This window comes from Nasonia vitripennis, unplaced genomic scaffold (genome assembly GCF_009193385.2).
Source record: "Nasonia vitripennis strain AsymCx unplaced genomic scaffold, Nvit_psr_1.1 unplaced0099, whole genome shotgun sequence".
NCBI lineage: Eukaryota > Metazoa > Arthropoda > Insecta > Hymenoptera > Pteromalidae > Nasonia > Nasonia vitripennis.
The window spans coordinates 12,761-26,898 of record NW_022279878.1 but is presented as its reverse complement, the minus strand read 5'-3'; the positions used below and the strand labels follow the sequence as shown (position 1 = coordinate 26,898).

The following is a 14,138-nucleotide window of genomic DNA, read 5'->3' as shown; positions in this document are numbered from 1 at the left end:
TCGTGCAGTTAAGCTAGCGAACGATCGACGAACTTTGGCTCTTGCGAATCCGTCCGTACGTCCATCGAGTGCTTCTGGTGCTGGTGCTTGTGCTACTCTCTCTCTATCTCTCTCTCTCTCTCTCATTCTCTCTAAATCTCTCTAATCTCGCTCCTTTGTCTCTTTCGCTGCCTGCTACTCGCGTTCGGCTCGCGCCCGGTTCCGCGAATCGTATCTCGCGCGCGTCGAAACGTGCAAGTCGGTAGAACTGCGCTACCGACTTGAGTCTGTGGAACTGCGCCACTGACACGAAGCGAAGATTCTCTCTGAGAATCGCACGAACACGACACACACACGAACACGACACACGTTCTTCTTTTTCTTAGCAGCTTGTAAGAACTTCGAGAGGGGTTTTATGCCTCACGGCTTTCCCCTCTCAATTTGAGCGTGATTAAATATTCTCGATTTTCGCTCAATCGACTTCTTTATTTCTCCCACACCTCACTCCTTGCGAACTCGAACACACACACAAAAAAAGCGGGAATATTCGCCTCAGAATATTCCGCGCGCGACAATTCATGGTGCCTCCTGTGAGGTGTGGATCGACAGTTCGGCCAGTCAGCTAAGGACAAAGGGTTCATCAAGGTTTCCCAGGTCATCGCATAGACGTCTTCCCCTGGGGTCACCTCTCCAGCTGCCGCTTCAAGGTCAACGCATTGTCAACGCAACAGGAAAGATAAGTAGCGTTTATCTTTTTCAAAGTGACTCTACGCGTGTGTGAATATCGAACACAGCGCGGCGTTTGTTTGACTTCGCGCGTAAACACGAGGTCGCGCGTTGCGGCGAGCGGCAAACCGTTGTTGTGCCGGACGAGCGAATTCCGAGAATCTGAGCGCGTCGAGACACGTGCTCGCGCTTCAGTCCGTATAAGGGATTTCGGTATTTATTATTTAGCGTGCGTATTCACTGACTACTAGGCAACATGGACGCTTTAGTGGTACAGTGGAACAACCAGACCGAGCAACTTAGGGATTTATTGACAGACCTGTCGATAGTTATTAAGTCGAAATCTGCTGTTCTTCACGAGTGTAAAGCGCGCATGGAGGAAATCGTCATGCACTACAAAACTCTCGGTAACTTATTCTATAAATTAGATGCAGTCCACAAGGAAGCCGAGAGGGAGAAGTTCAATGACTTGAAGAATTTCTACTTCAAGGTAACCGCGTACATCCGATCCGCCGAGGATAAGCAGAGCAAGACTCTCGGTAGCGATACTACCGTTCCGTTAGGGCATTCGACTCTTCTAGACATCTCTCGATTTTCTGGGTTGCCGACTATTGACTTGCCGAAGTTTGATGGTCGTCTAGAAAAATGGAACGCGTTCAAAACGACTTCAGGAACGAGATGGTGCGATTGAATATCGACAACATCACAGCGTTCCACTATCTAAAAAGTCGTTAGTCGGAGCAGCCGCTAATTCGCTCCACATCTTGGATCCAAGCGATGGCAGCTACGATGAAGCCTGGCGACTTTTGGGCACGCAGTACGAGCACGTTCGGCTCATTGCTGCTTCTCACATTGACGCAATTTTATATTATCCTGTCATCACGGAGGTCTCCCATCGATCGCTAAAGGACATGGAAACTTCGGTCCGGCAGCATCTGGCAGACTTAAAATCTCTCAAGGTCGTTCCTTCCGATTACTTCGTGATCCGCACTCTCGAACGAGCATTGCCACTAACATCAAGGACAAATGGATCAAAAAGGATGTCCATCGATGCAATTCCCGATCTCGAGTCGTTTTTCAGATTTTTGCAGGAAACTAGCAATTATCTATATGCCCAGGAAGGGGAATCCAAGGACGCCAAGGCTTCAGCCAAGCGGACGGTGGCGCAGAGCGAGAAAGGGACCAAGTTCCGGCGAGGGTAACGGGCAAGCTCGAGCGCTTGTAACGAGCTCGTCCATTTCCTGCTACTATTGTAGCGGCGAGCATACGATCTATCGGTGTTCGTCGTTTTGCTGCGTTGTCCGTCCAGCAACGATGGGATGCCTGTGAGGACGAAAAAACTATGTAGGAAGTGCTTGCGAACGCACGAAGGCAAATGCGAATCCGCAATTGCAAAAAATGCGACCAAGGATCACAATACGCTCTTGCACGAGGAACGAAAGACAGATTCCTCAGGCAAGAAGCCGTGACTAGGCGTAGGAGTCCTTAGCACCGTGTCCAGGGCTCTCCAGTCTCAGCTCATGATGAGTGCTGTTGTTTTGATTAGAGATGCCGATGGGGCGTACATAGAGGCTCGCGCGCTCCTGGACACGTGTGCAAATGCGAACTTTATGACCGCGGATTTAGCTAAACGATTGCGTCTCCCTACTAGGCCTTGCTCGATTCCGATCGGAGCAATTAACGACTTGCGAACTACACGAAACATTGCGTCGATGCCCAATTTAAGCGTTGCATTCGGACTTAATAAGCGTTTAACTTTCCTCACCGTTCCCAACATAACTAGCGTCACTCCGGAGGAACCGTTTCCTCGCGATTCGATCAGGCTACCCAAGAACATCAGGTTAGCGGACCCTCAATTCCATCTCCCTCGACAAGTCGACATTTTAATTGGTTCTGGAGCAACGTTGTCCATGCTTTCTGTAGGTCAAGTTAACTTGTCTAGGGAAGGAAGCGAGTTATATCTCAGAAGACTCAGCTAGGATGGGTGATCGTTGGTGGTATTGATACCGACAAGATTTCAACGGTGTCGTGTCATCTTTCTCAGTTAGAAAAGCAGCTGGTTCAATTTTGGTCTCTGGAAAAATGCTCCAGTCCGTTGAGCAGGCTGACGACAGGTTAGAATGCGAGAAATGGTATGTCGACACTACGGTTCGACTGTCTGACGGACGGTACATGGTGAGATTGCCGTTTCGGAAAAAGGACCCGGTACTAGGGGACTCGAGGGCGCAAGCTCTCAAGCGGTTCCGGGGATTGGAACGGCGATGCAGCCGTTCGTCCGCATGATGGAAGAATTCAGTCGTGTCTTTCAGGAATATCTCAATTTGGGTCATATGTCTTTGGTGGTCGACGAGAATGACTCGGAATATTATCTTCCATTCTTGATTGTCGTTAAGAATTTGAGCCTTACTACCAAGTTTCGAGTCGTTTTCGACGCATCCGCTAAGTCGTCGTTAGGTGTGTCTTTAAACGATCTGTTGCACGTTGGACCTACGATTCAGGACAAACTTTACGTTCATCTAGTAAGGTTTCGATCGCATAGGTACGTTCTCACTGCTGACATTGAAAAGATGTATCGGCAGATACTTATCCATCCCGAGGATCGCCGATACCAACGCATTTTCTGGTATCGCGACGGGAAACTACAGGTGTACGAGTTGAACACAGTTACGTTTGGCGTATCTTCTGCTCCATATTTAGCGATTCGAACTATTCATAGGCTCGCGGACGACGAAAGCGCGCAATACCCCCGAGCGGCCGAGATTCTCAAGAGGGATATGTTGTAGATGATCTGCTGACAGGCTCAGATTCTTTAGATGAGATTATGAAGGCGCGTGATGAGATAATCACCGTCTTGAAGCATGGTGGATTTAACATCCGGCAATGGGCCTCTAACCATAACCATGCATTAGATAATTTAGATGAGAAGGTTCTGAGCTTGGCACCAGATGGCGAGGACGCGGTTTTAAAAACATTAGGCGTTTCCTGGGCCTCTAAACGCGACGAATTGGCTATCGTAGTCAAGCCCGTAGAAATCCCGCCTAACGTAACTAAACGCGTAATCTTGTCGGAGATTGCGAAGATTTTCGACCCAGTAGGTTTAGTAGGACCGGTAGGTTTGCACGCGAAGTGGATCATGCAGGAGTGTTGGAAGGAGAAAGTTTCTTGGGACGAATCAGTTCCACAGAGTTTGTTTACGCTTTGGATGGACTTCGCGAGTCAGTTGTCGTCTCTCTCCAGCGTTTCTGCACCACGCCATGTAGTTTGCGTTAATCCTTCGCGCATAGAAATTCACGGTTTCAGCGATGCGAGCAAAAAGGGCTACGGCGCTTGCCTGTACGCTAGGTCCACCGATAAAGACGAAAAGATCACTGTACGATTGATCTGCTCCAAATCTAGAGTCGCCCCTTTGAAAGAGCAGACTATTCCCCGTTTAGAATTATGCGGAGCCGTGATCCTTGTAAGACTTCTTTTAGAAACTCTTCCAGCTTTAGAATTTTCCATTGACCGGATCGTTTTATGGTCCGATTCCACTATAGTCTTACATTGGTTACGGAAATCCCGCAAGATTTGAAGCTATTCGAAGCTAACAGAGTACGCGAAATTCAAGAATTAGGAGAGCGCGCCAGTTGGCGATACGTCCCTACCCAACACAATCCAGCTGACGCTTTATCCCGCGGGCAACTCCCGAAAGAATTCCTGCGAAACGAAACGTGGTTTACCGGGCCTACCTGGCTACGGCAAACGGAGGCTTCATGGCCCGCGAACATCGTCGAATCGTCTCCGGATATACCCGGATTGAAAAAAGGAGTCTGTCTCTTCGTCGACAGTGCTAAGGATCGCATGTTCCTATCGCGTTTTTCTAAGCACCGCATGATGCTTAATGTCATTGCAATATGCTTACGATGGCTTCCTTCGGGCCGACAGTACCGAGGAGAACCCATCACGGTCGCGGAGAAACGCGATGCTGAAACCCGCGTGTTTCGAAGCATTCAGCAGGACGCGTTTTGCGATTCAATTGCATGCTTGACGAAGGGTATTCAGGTGAAGGGGTCGCATATTGCGGCACTTAACCCGTGTTTGGACGCGAATGGAGTTGTACGTGTGGGAGGACGTCTGAAGAATGCAGATATCCCTATAGCTAGTAAGCACCCATACTATTGCCTTCAAGGAATCATGTCACGGACTTGATCATCCGTGAAGCTCACGAGTCGAACTACCACTCCGGTGTTCAAAGCACTCTTTTCTATTTGCGACAACGTTTTTGGTTGATTGACGCAAAAAATCAGGTTCGTCATGTCATCCGCGAGTGTGTCACGTGTATTAGGCACAAGCCCCCTCCAATTCACTGCAAGATGGCAGATCTCCCGACCGCTAGGGTCACCGAATCTCACGTTTTTTCTCACGTAGGCGTAGATTTCTTTGGTCCCCTTTCCATTAAAGAGAAAAAGCGATATAATCGTACAGCCCTCAAGGCGTATGGGTGCGTTTTCGTATGCATGGCCACAAAAGCGGTGACCATAGAGATAACCAGCGATTTGACCACCGAAGGTTTCCTAGGCGCGTTCGCTAGATTCGTAGGACGTAGAGGTATTCCTCAGCATGTATACTCCGACAACGGGACCAATTTCGTTGGGGCCAACAACCAGCTTAGAGAACTTTTCGCACTCCTCAATTCAGAAGAGTTCAAATCTAAGGTGAATGCCAAAGCTCTTTCGTTAGATATTCAATGGCATTTTAACCCGCCCTTATCTCCGCATTTTGGTGGTCTATGGGAGGCCGCGGTAAAATCATTTAAGCATCATCTCAAACGCGTAGTGGGTGGGCAACTTCTCACATTCGAAGAGCTCTATACTCTCGTGATAGAGATAGAAGCAATTTTAAATTCTCGACCCCTCTGGTCAATCTCTGCCGACCCCAATGACCCAATAGCGTTAACCCCAGCTCATATTCTGATAGGTAGGCCTATTACAGTTCTGCCAAGCGCTGATTTAACATCTATTCCAGATAATCGACTGTCCATTTGAAGTTCATCACCAAAGCCCGACAGGACTTCTGGAAGCGGTGGCATTTGGAATATCTCCACGAGCTCCAGCAGCGTCAAAAATGGCATGACTCTACTGGAGAACTACGGAAAGGAATGGTCGTCATCCTCATCGATAAAAATCAGCCTTGTACGCAGTGGCAGCTGGCAGTCGTTCAAGAGGTGCACCCGGGAACCGACGGACTCGCTCGAGTCGCCACCGTTAGAACTTCACGAGGGACTCTGAAGCGGAACATCACTCAGCTGTGCCCTCTTCCCACGTCTTCAACGGAAGAAGCTGAATGAATTATATATATTTACACTCACATACATACACACTCAATCACATGTACAACCGTCGAATGTACACCCTCTCGAACGATGATTTCGTTTGCTCGTGTTACTCGCAACGGGGGGAGAATGTTCCGTCGAGACCCGAGGTGTAAGTTCCGCCGTGAAAACGGTGTCGAGCGAACTCCGCGAGGTCGACGTAGAGCATGTGGCTCCATCTCCCGTGCTCGAGTTGAACAAGCGGAGTTGCGACTTGCCGCGCTCGCCGGCAGCGCCGCCGGCCTCGTGTCGCGCGCGGCGGGACGAGCGCCGAGTCAGTTGACGATAAGACGCCAAGCTTGACAGCTCGTGCAGTTAAGCTAGCGAACGATCGACACTTTGGCTCTTGCGAATCCGTCCGTACGTCCATCGAGTGCTTCTGGTGCTGGTGCTTGTGCTACTCTCTCTCTATCTCTCTCTCTCTCTCTCATTCTCTCTAAATCTCTCTAATCTCGCTCCTTTGTCTCTTTCGCTGCCTGCTACTCGCGTTCGGCTCGCGCCCGGTTCCGCGAATCGTATCTCGCGCGCGTCGAAACGTGCAAGTCGGTAGAACTGCGCTACCGACTTGAGTCTGTGGAACTGCGCCACTGACACGAAGCGAAGATTCTCTCTGAGAATCGCACGAACACGACACACACACGAACACGACACACGTTCTTCTTTTTCTTAGCAGCTTGTAAGAACTTCGAGAGGGGTTTTTGCCTCACGGCTTTCCCCTCTCAATTTGAGCGTGATTAAATATTCTCGATTTTCGCTCAATCGACTTCTTTCTTTCTCCCACACCTCACTCCTTGCGAACTCGAACACACACACAAAAAAAGCGGGAATATTCGCCTCAGAATATTCCGCGCGCGACAATTCACTTATTATGTTGGTTATGTACATTAAGCACTGTCAGTAATATATATATATAAGCAGAAAAGATATTGTGAAAGTTTATATTACTTAATTGATTATGGTGGTATAAAAAGAAACTGTTCCATCTTAAATCCAACAATAACAGTAATAGACTGCTTGGCCTCAAGTTTCAGTGCGACAAACTCCATCATTTTCAGCAGTCAATCAAATTAACGGGTTAAATGAGAATGGTGACTGGTTAAGAGGCATCATCGTAAGAACAATAACTGGCTGTTTTACTATGCTCTCAACTATGCTGCTGTTGCTACTGGCTTTACTTTTCCACACATTTGGTTTAATCAAATAGGGCAAGGACAAGGTATTATGATTTTAATACAAACCTAACAAAAAATTGTTGTATTCTCAAACTGTGGGAAACTGTTTTCAATTTTGGTTTTATCTTTTTTAAGGCGTATAATATGAATTTGATATGATTCTGCAGTAACAGACCCAGATTGAACATAGTTTTTCCATTGAACATTCGCATACAAGCCTTGGACGCAATCTGAGCCATTTACGGCAGAATTACCCATATATATGATATGAGTTTACAACAGTAATAAATATGTTTTTTATATTTTTTGAGGAGTATAATCTAAATTTTATGATTTCTGTGCTCAAATATTATCAGGTGTTTTGTTATTTAACAATTTAATAAAAATAAATCTTAGAATTTTGAAGCTTGAAAACAATCAAATTTGAATTCTGTGCCTCAAAATGCATGCATCAAAGAACGTTTGGTCACCGTGGTGACTTCCTAGTCAAAAATTATTAAAAAGTTCATTTTTACACGAGCTCAGCATACATTCTAAATGTTTTGCATATTGAGGAATGAAGTGTACACAATAAAAGCCGCTGTTCATTCAAAGATATGACTTTTTAATTACAGAATATTGTATTGTTTTTTAGTAATAATAACTTGTTCATGTTAGTATAGAAGATGGAAAAAATATCAGTTTTAGCTTTTTTGTTTAATTTTACTAAAATTTAATGATAATCTTAGTCATAATTTGTGTGTAAATCCTTTTGTATTCTTATTTTAAGGTTCATAGACGAGACAGCATCCATAAAGTAGATACGGAGGATAATGATAACCAGTCAATAAGAGTCACAAGAGGTCTACAAGAGGACATTTGTAAACATTGGTAAACCATATAACAGTTGTGCACTTGCAGCAGCAGGATCATATTTTTCTCAGTTTAATCACTTCATCTTACATACTATGTATCTTAATTCTTACGGTAGTTATTGTTTTTAATTTATTCTATTAGGATATTTATTTTTATTTTCTTTAGGTTCACTGAATTATTTCATTTTATTTCTAGGTTAATTTATCAACAGCATACATTGTCAAAATCCAAGAGAGTTCGTTCTCCAGTGCTTAGTTCTTCATTTCAAACTTTTAATTTCAAAAAGGTTGCTGCTTAACGTGCTACTACATAAGCCTGATAAATTCATGCTGGTAGCAATTTTTCCTATAGAAAATTTAGGTGTGGAACTGTGATGTACTACCTATCTACTACTGGAAGTAGTGCAAACTTTTATCTGAATCGTAATTTCAGTACTGGGAACAAATTGAAAGTTTTAATTCAAAGTGCTAAAACTTTTGGAATCAGCTGGACTGCAAAAAATTCTACAGAATAAGATCAATTTGAGGATAAGAAGGAGCCAAATATTCCATTACAAGGTTGGTTTTTGCATAGATTTTTCTTGGATAAACTAGTGAACGAATCACAATAGTTATCGATTGCTTTATAATTGGTATCATCTTATAACTATTCAAAGTGACATCGGATCTTAAGTCTGTATGGAAACATTTAACCTACAAAATTTATAGGACTTCAATATTTTTTACCAGCAAAAGGAAGTCTTTAGCAAGGAGTTATCATTGTAAACTTATCCAGACAAAAAAATTGACAATTATGTACAACTATTATTACTTGAATTTGAAACTCTCTACCCTTCTGATGCTGTACCTTCCAGGCGCCTTAAAACTAGTAAAGCTACTGATATCATTGTGTGTGCATTCTCAAATATCTTGAGAAACTTGGATCAAGCTAACCAGTGTTTTTGAGTAAGCTCGAGATCCTTACAAAATTAAGTCAATGCCAAAATATTACAAAGTAAGCTGCATTTTATTTTATTTTATAATCGTTATTTTATTGAGTATAAAAAGTGTTACATAACAAACATTCCTTTTTTGCAGCTATCAGGAATGAAAATAAAAACTCAATTCAAGAATGAACATATGGATTTATTCAAAGTATGAGGATGCTATACATAAAATATAAGAATAATATAAAATAATTCAAGAAGTCAGCGAGAGCTGTTATAAACTATCAGCATTTAATAAAATTAAAAGTTGAATCTGTTAATGAATTATATTCCGTACAAATAGCAAAATTATCAATTAATTTATATGAAAAATTTCTTTGTAAATAAAATAAAAATTTGAAATGATATAATCGCATTGTATTTTTACTCATCTACTTATTTTTGGCAAATGGCTACAACTTTATAGTTTCTCAAGTTAAAATACAAAATTCAAATCTAAATCATAAAACATCTACGATTTTGCTGTTTAGAGAGATCATAAAGAATTTTTAACATATTAATATATTAATACATGAAATGATATCCAAATATAACTTTTTGAGAACTAAATTCATCATTTTTACTGATTTTATTTTTTTTCTCTAATGTACGCAGGCTGTTACATCAAAATTTATTATTTTTAGTATTGATTAGCATAAATTAATAAATAAAGTATTAACTATAATTTTCAAGTATTATTTTATAATAAAGTAAAAGATTAAATATAATGACATTTAATAGCCATGCATTTAGTCACACCTTTTTATTGAAATAATTTAGACTTCTTTAAATGCATGCATATTTTCTGAACTAATTTTTATTTTATTTTTCTTCTTCTTGTTCGTAATCTTCTTCTTCTGCTTCAGCCAACTCTCTCTCTCTCAACTCCCTTTCTCCTTCGAGCCTTGCCCTTGTGCGGTTGGTGCTTTCTTCTACCATGTTAAGAAATAGTTCTGCCACGTTTTTTAATCCTTGTTGATAAGGATTGAGTGGAATTTTTTTTCTTAGTTTACGACCACCCCTAACTCCTCGTTTTCCACGTTTCATACCTACAATTATAATGAACATAATAAGTCATTAACAATTCAAAAAAAAAATTATTCTGTAAATATGGGTTAATATTTTGGTATTAAAAATTTTACAAACCATTTTGAGCTTGGTTTCTAAGAGGCAACTCTTCTCTAGCGTTTCCTTGCACTGGGCTTCCCTGATGATCTGCTTCATCCTGTTGTCTTCCTCCAGCGTTTCTTCCTTGTCTTTCAACACCATTATTGTTAAGGTTCTGTAGAGGTCTTCGTTCACCAGCAGCAGCTCTCTGGGGCTGTAATGGTCTTTGTCCAGCAAAGCAATTACGTTGACCCTGCATAGGCCTTCGGGCACCAGCAGCAGCTCTCTGGTGCTGTAATGGTCTCTGATTTCCAGCGATGCCATTTTGCTGACCCTGAATACGTCTTCGGGCACCATTAGCAGCACCTTGGCCCACTATCAATGGTTCCTGTTCAGCGACATCATTGCGCTGGGCCTGCAAAGGGCCTTGAGCTCCATCAGCAGCACCCGGGCCTACTAGCAGTGGACCTTGGCCACCAATGCCATTGCGCTGAGCCTGTAAATGTCCTTGAGCTTCATCAGCGACACCCTGGCCTAGAAATGGTCCCTGTCCAGCTATGCCATTTTGCTGATTCTGCAGAGGTTCTTGTGCATTACCAGCAGCACCTATGCCTAAGAATGGTCTGTGTCCAGCAATTCCATTGTACTGACCATGCAGAGGTCCTTGTAGAATAACTGACATAAATTAAAAATAGAATAGAATAATATAAATTATAGCAAATCAACATAGTTAATAAATTGCAAAGTGTGACTTACAACGATCTGGAGGGTTTTCTATCAACTCCTCCATTTCTCTCATTTCTACGTCTAAATCAGCATCAGGACGATCTTGCTGGTTGCCATTTAAGCTATCATTATCCACTTCGAAGTCGGAATCATCAAGAAATTCTTCTTGATTACCATTCAAGTTTTCATTTTCTGTAAATTTAGATATCTTTTTTATTCTTTTTGAATGATTTATAATTTAATTTAATATTAAAAAACGATCATCTAAAGGCTCTTTTTGCGTATGCGAAGAAACGACGGAAAATCAAGTTCAGAGTTCCCCAAAGGATTATTATTTAAATGTTTATGTTCACGTAAAAAAAAATAACTCATGTAACTGTAACACCGCCCTTGAGAAACACCGAACTTGGTTTTCCCTTTATTTTACAGATTTTCTTGTACGATTTTGCGAACGCGAAAAAGGGCTTTAGACAGTCTGATCAAAAAACCATTGTTTTGATTGCAATAAAATGAAGAATCGCAATAAAGAAATTACAGAAAAATTGCAACTGGACAAGATTTTACACTTTTTTAAGAATACGTGCGTGCGTTTACTTTGAAATTGTTACTAATACTTTTATAAAAGGACCTTTTCTTACCTTCATTCCTAATTTTCAAATCAGCCATGTTATTCAATAGGCCTTGCCTTTCGCTCATTTTTCAAGAAGAAAACAAGAAGCTTCACAAATCTCTCAGTGCCGATATATGTGCACGTCCGAATCTTTTTTTGAAATAACGGCCGGATAGAGACAAAGGACAATGCGGGAGATCATCACGTGCGCTAGGTTGCCGGCTGCCGCGCCGATTTTATTACTATAAGGAGCAATCAGCGCCACGCGTGGTCAAAATTTGAATCATAGTTCCGCGTTCCGAGTTCCGGCCGTCGGACTTTCCCCCATGTACAATGCATGTGACGCAAGACACGGTCTATTCGGACCTCCGAGCTCCGCTTGAGGGCACTGTTGGGTTACTCTACAGTTTGTACTTGCAATAGTACCAATTTTCTTCAACAGATAGTTTAAAATAAACTGCTCAGAACTCAAAACTTAACCTACAAATATTGAATTTGAATATCAGTTTGTTTAATACCCCTCTAACATTCACATATTTGTTTATATTTACTTGAATGTTTGATATAATCATGATGTACAAATAAAAGAGTAGAAAAAAGAAGTCGCACGAATTTTGAACAAGGAACAATATTTTATTTATCAGATAAGTTAAAACTTTATAATACCTTTTTATTGATTATTATTATTGAACTGTAATACTTTGTGTCATTTTTATTGGTATTTTTTTTAGGATTGTAATAGGATATTCTAAAAGGTAATAAGTAATCAAATTCAATGACATAAATGCTGTATGCATTTTATAAATCAAAACGACAATTATTCAACAGCTGATAAATGTGTTCATGCGCAACTAAGTAATACAAAAAAATATAATTTGCATGGTGTTGTAACTACTGCGAGTCAAGTGGATAAGTTGACCTTGTTAGTTAAGGTAAAAACAATAATATTTGCATCATAACAAAGAGAAGCATATACATTTTTTATTCGCACACAAAAAATGATCTGTAAGGCTTATTGAGAATCAAATCATACAAGTATTTTTTCTTTCTTTTTTATGCATCGTGTATTTCATTTTATGTGTTTCATTATCGTTCAACAAGTATATAAATTGTCACAATCATATTCAATTACTGTTTTCATCTTAACGTGCATGCATTTTTATGATAAATTCTAATTTTTATTTTTAAATTTGTTACAGTTGCTGGCAATAGTGAATAAAATACTGTTGGAGATTGTTGGAAAACTGATCAGTGATGCGTGTCTCATGCACTAACTTTGGATGAACTCTACAAAAATTGTATACGTTACTCATGATACTAGAATTTTTGTCAATGGAGATAGACGTTAATCTATTTTATAGTATTGTTGGGGTAAGGAAATAATGTCATGATTAAGAATGTTAAGCTTGAATAATCATAAAATAAATATTTATAATAATACTTATAAACAAAAATTCTTATATCTCACAACGATAATTTAAAATGTATATATTATTTTTCAAATAGATCACTCAGATGCGCCCTTCCCAGTGCTCGGATAATGACTGGATCAAATAAGAACAGGCTTTATTTGGTTGACGAATGAAGTAGAGAAGATTTTTTAAGTGAAGGGAACATTTGTATAATAATTCTTTATTAATTTTCCTATACTTATGTCGAAGAAGTTATAATAATAAGTGACAATAGTTTTGGTTATTTTTATAAATTGAGGAAATGATTTCAAAAGTGAATAATTTGAACAAACATCTTGCTGTAACTATATACAAGTTAATATAACAATTAATTTAAAATAATGTAACAATATATGAATTAAAACTTTTTCTGATTTTTTATTTAAACATTTATTTGTGTACCATTCTTTTCATACGCACTGTAGCCTACTTAAGTGGACTATATTTTTTAGATGATGTTTTTTTTTATTTTCTCCTTACTCCATCATTTTTGTAGATACATAATATATATATATCTTTACATATATTTTATTATATACATATATCTTTTCCATCGGTAGACATCATTTTAGAAAAGGTGCATCAGGTATTATTATTTTATTGATTTTTTATTTTAAAAAACTGATCTTACACAAATCATATATGTATCGTACGTAAATTTTAACTGGATTATTTTTAGATTTAATAGTCTTTTTTGTCTGCCTGTGTTTCTTAAAATGAGTATATATGAATTAAAAATTATAATATAATTCTGCACACATTACACATTACTTAGCTATCAATAAATATGTATACTAGTCTTCTCCGTCTGTCTGTGTTTTTTAAAATAAGTAGATAATGAAGTTGTTTAATTTACACTACAGTTGTAATCTATTTGAATTTGGCGCTCCCCTAGCAGATGGCGCGCGTGCAACCTTTGTTTGCGGATCGCGGATAATCAGCTAATACATACAGGTATATATATAGTCGAATCTGGTGGATATACCTGAACGTAAAACTAAAATCGGCATGTTATTTTAATGGTGCCTATCGCTAGGTGCGGATCTCTTTGTTTCCAGAATCCTCCTCAACAAAAAATCGTGAGAAAACTCCTGTGCATGTGTGAAGAAGGATATTTCTTAGTATCAAAGTAAGTAATTATTATATAATTATTATAAGTCTAGTTTCTTTTTATTTTTTGAAAATTGTATATAAGCAG

At 40.1% G+C, this 14,138-nt stretch overlaps 1 protein-coding gene and 2 long non-coding RNA genes across 4 annotated transcripts; 2 read left to right on the top strand and 1 right to left on the bottom strand.

Moving 5' to 3' along the window:
* Positions 1 to 6,948: 6,948 nt before the first annotated feature.
* Positions 6,949 to 9,417, top strand: LOC116418220. 2 transcript variants are annotated; one of them, XR_004228296.1, is made up of 6 exons: positions 6,949 to 7,271; positions 7,997 to 8,193; positions 8,278 to 8,442; positions 8,515 to 8,639; positions 8,738 to 9,075; positions 9,159 to 9,417. It is a non-coding gene; the product is annotated as an uncharacterized LOC116418220 (long non-coding RNA). The 2 variants fall into 2 exon arrangements; XR_004228295.1 differs by having other exon boundaries at positions 8,515 to 9,075.
* Positions 9,418 to 9,748: 331 nt separating this feature from the next.
* On the bottom strand, positions 9,749 to 11,970 carry LOC116418218. The gene is made up of 4 exons (XM_031933285.1): positions 11,518 to 11,970; positions 10,910 to 11,071; positions 10,193 to 10,828; positions 9,749 to 10,095 (listed from the first exon to the last, which is right to left on the bottom strand). The coding sequence occupies exons 1-4, from the start codon at positions 11,573 to 11,575 to the stop codon at positions 9,869 to 9,871; spliced, it is 1,083 nt and encodes a 360-aa protein (XP_031789145.1). The 5' UTR covers positions 11,576 to 11,970; the 3' UTR covers positions 9,749 to 9,868.
* A 184-nt stretch (positions 11,971 to 12,154) lies between these two features.
* On the top strand, positions 12,155 to 13,811 carry LOC116418219. Its single transcript, XR_004228294.2, has 3 exons — positions 12,155 to 12,421; positions 12,689 to 12,860; positions 12,996 to 13,811. It is a non-coding gene; the product is annotated as an uncharacterized LOC116418219 (long non-coding RNA).
* Positions 13,812 to 14,138: the final 327 nt, after the last annotated feature.

What these genes read in the sequence shown, in the direction of transcription:
- LOC116418218 (XM_031933285.1), bottom strand. Translation starts at nt 11,575, where the DNA reads ATGAGCGAAAGGCAAGGCCTATTGAATAACATGGCTGATTTGAAAATT. An exon ending in TTTGAAAATTAGGAATGAAG is followed by an intron (nt 11,072 to 11,517) that starts GTAAGAAAAGGT and finishes CTAAATTTACAG; the next exon opens with AAAATGAAAACTTGAATGGT. An exon ending in AGAAAACCCTCCAGATCGTT is followed by an intron (nt 10,829 to 10,909) that starts GTAAGTCACACT and finishes AATTTATGTCAG; the next exon opens with TTATTCTACAAGGACCTCTG.